A 2,815-nucleotide genomic window follows, 5' to 3' on the forward strand; every position below is an offset into this window, starting at 1 on the left:
GTGTGTTCAATATATATTTACTCGAAAATCAACAATATTCAAAAATTAAGACTAAATACTTATGTACAATATTATTTACAGAACTGAGTGAATCTCTGAACGGAGTAGCACAGATTTTGCTGAATGCTGATGATCCTCTTTGGAAAAAAGCTTTCTCTGGGTCTACAGAATACTCAAATAGTGAGGAACATAATCCGAATACCTTCACACTTGATAGTGCAAAGTACGCAAATAATATGTCAGGAGAAATCGCCGTTCATTCTTCTACATTCATCGATGAAGAAGGTATTTAAATTCCTTGATCCATGATCATATTCTTCACAATTCAAATTAACTTGGTAATAACGTGATTGTCATTCTCTTAGAAGACCGATCCTCAGAAGACAGATTCAATGCAGCTGTCCAGAGAGATGACGACATCAGCTCTATTATCGACGATCCTAATTTTATTCCTGATTCAAGTCCGTCAGATGAAAATGAGGAAAGCGGAGGCGATGATGAAAACGACCTTTTGCCGAAGAACGACTCCAACGTTTCAGCAAACACTACGACACATACATTTACACAAAGTGTCAATATTGAGGGTCATAGTGCTCCAGACGATCAAGATTTGGTTGTTACAACGGCGGAGTCGGGATCGAAAAAAGATTATTGCTGCTATTGTCACACGATTCAAGTGAAGCTTTGCCGCCATGTCATACGGAAACATAAATCCGAAGAGCACGTTGCTGAAATGTTATCGTACAGGACGGGCAGTGTCGAAAGGAAGCACATCATGGCGATTATTCGCAAAAAAGGATACTACTTATTCAACACGAATCGTGCTCATAATACTGGTGAAAGAAAAGTTATGAGGAGGCCAAACGCTCGCTATCGCAAAAATGCAACCGATTTCGCAACGTGCCCAGGATGCTTAGGAGATTATTCAAAATCATCATTACGCCACCATGCACGACGATGTTTAAAAAAAAAAGATAAAACTCGAAGGGACCTAATGATAAATTCAAAAGCTAAAACCGGTCGCATCCATCACGCAGCGAGCAATGTTTTGCGCCAACGAGTATTTCCTACTATGAAAGATGATCAAGTCGTCAGAGCAATACGGTACGATCATCTTATAATTCTTTTCGGAAATAAACTTTGTCAAAAATATCAGGATCCGCACTTCTACGATATGATCAGACAAAAAATGAGACAGCTTGGAAGATTTTTAATCGAGGCACGTAAAAAATCGAAAGATATTTCTGATTTGTTCAGCGTCTTTTACCCGAAAAATTACGATGCTGTAATATCAGCGATTCAATCGCTCGCTGGACTCAATGAAACTCAGACAGGATTCAGAGTGCCATCGCTTGCGACTGCTTTGGGTACATTACTCAAACAAGTTGGAAAGTTGTGTGTTTCCAAATACATTAAAGATCAGAACAAAGAGAATCAAATCTTGACTGAAGATTTCATCAAGTTGTTAACTGAAGATTATGGGTCCAGCATCGCTCGTACAGCTTTAGAAACTTGCGCCAGAGAAAAACGTAATAAAAAAATAGTGCTGCCAACAAACGAGGACTTAACCAAACTCCAAATGTTTCTCCGTGACAAAATCAAACAAAATTTTTCTGCATTGGAAGAAAAGTTCAATCGTCAAGCTTGGACGGACTTGGCATCATCAGTGTTGGTATCACTCCTGCTATTTAACCGTCGTCGTCCGGGAGAACTCGAACGGATTTACATCGAAGACTATCGATCGCATGAAAAAATTGGAGCCCACAACATCGGTCCAGAATATGATAATCTTTCTATGGAGCAAAAAAATTCAGCGGCACACTACGTCCGTTTTGAAATCCGTGGCAAATTGGTCCGCACGGTAGCGGTCTTAGTACATCAAGATCTTCGAAAATGCATCGATTTGTTTTTGGCGTACAGAAAGCAAGCAGGAGTCGATTCCAAGAGCCCTTATCTTTTTGGTGTAGCCGGATACCTCAAGGGAGACTTTAAATATTTGCGAGCTTATGAACTATTAAGACGCTATGCGGAAGAATGTGGTGCACCAAATCCAATTTCATTGCGGGGAACGACACTCCGGAAACATGTCGCAACAATGTGTGTCAGTTTTAATCTGTCCGATCAGGAAATATCGGACTTAGCAAACTTCTTAGGACACTCAAAGCAAATACATCGAGATTATTACAGGCAACCGATAATTGTCAGGGAGATTCTGCATATGACCAAATTACTCGAGACCGTACAAGGCTGTGGTGAGGGTAGGCTCGGTCAAATTTCAGATGCCGATGACGAAAGCGATGTGGATGACCCCGGAACTACTGCAGCACGTACTGGTGACCCGGTACACGGATCCGGAGAATTGTTTGATGAATCAAACAAAAGTATGCATGGCAACACGTCATTTGGTGAATGTTCAAAAACAACAAAGAAAACTCGATCAGGTAAAGGCAAATATATTTAAATAAAAATGCTTATTGAAATGAAAACTCATGTATTGATATTTATTTCAGCGTCACCATATGGCAAATGTAAGCGTGTACGTTGGACTCAACAGGAAAAAAATGTTGCTTTCCGAGAGTTTAAAGTTTTCATCGACGAAAACCGATTGCCGTCGTTCAAAGACATTGAGGGCGTCTTGGCCAGGAATCCTGGTGTTTTTTCACGAAATATGGCATCTCTAAAAACATGGGTCAATAACCAAATCAAAAAAAAAAAGTTTTGAAATATTGCTCAAAATATGAAGAAACAAAAAAAACGAAGCTTTTTGAGCATATTTCTGATCCTTTAATAAAGTTTTCTTTCTGATGTTCAATAT

The 2,815-nt window shown here is 39.5% G+C and overlaps 1 protein-coding gene across 1 annotated transcript; it reads left to right on the forward strand.

Moving 5' to 3' along the window:
- The first annotated feature begins 994 nt into the window (after nt 1–994).
- LOC122410957 (uncharacterized) lies at nt 995–2,461 on the forward strand. Its single transcript, XM_043419462.1, has one exon. The coding sequence runs from the start codon at nt 995–997 to the stop codon at nt 2,459–2,461; it is 1,467 nt and encodes a 488-aa protein (XP_043275397.1).
- Nucleotides 2,462–2,815: the final 354 nt, after the last annotated feature.

Source organism: Venturia canescens, chromosome 5, assembly GCF_019457755.1.
Source record: "Venturia canescens isolate UGA chromosome 5, ASM1945775v1, whole genome shotgun sequence".
Taxonomy (NCBI): Eukaryota; Metazoa; Arthropoda; class Insecta; order Hymenoptera; family Ichneumonidae; genus Venturia; species Venturia canescens.

What these genes read in the sequence shown, in the direction of transcription:
- LOC122410957 (XM_043419462.1), top strand. Translation starts at nt 995, where the DNA reads ATGATAAATTCAAAAGCTAAAACCGGTCGCATCCATCACGCAGCGAGC.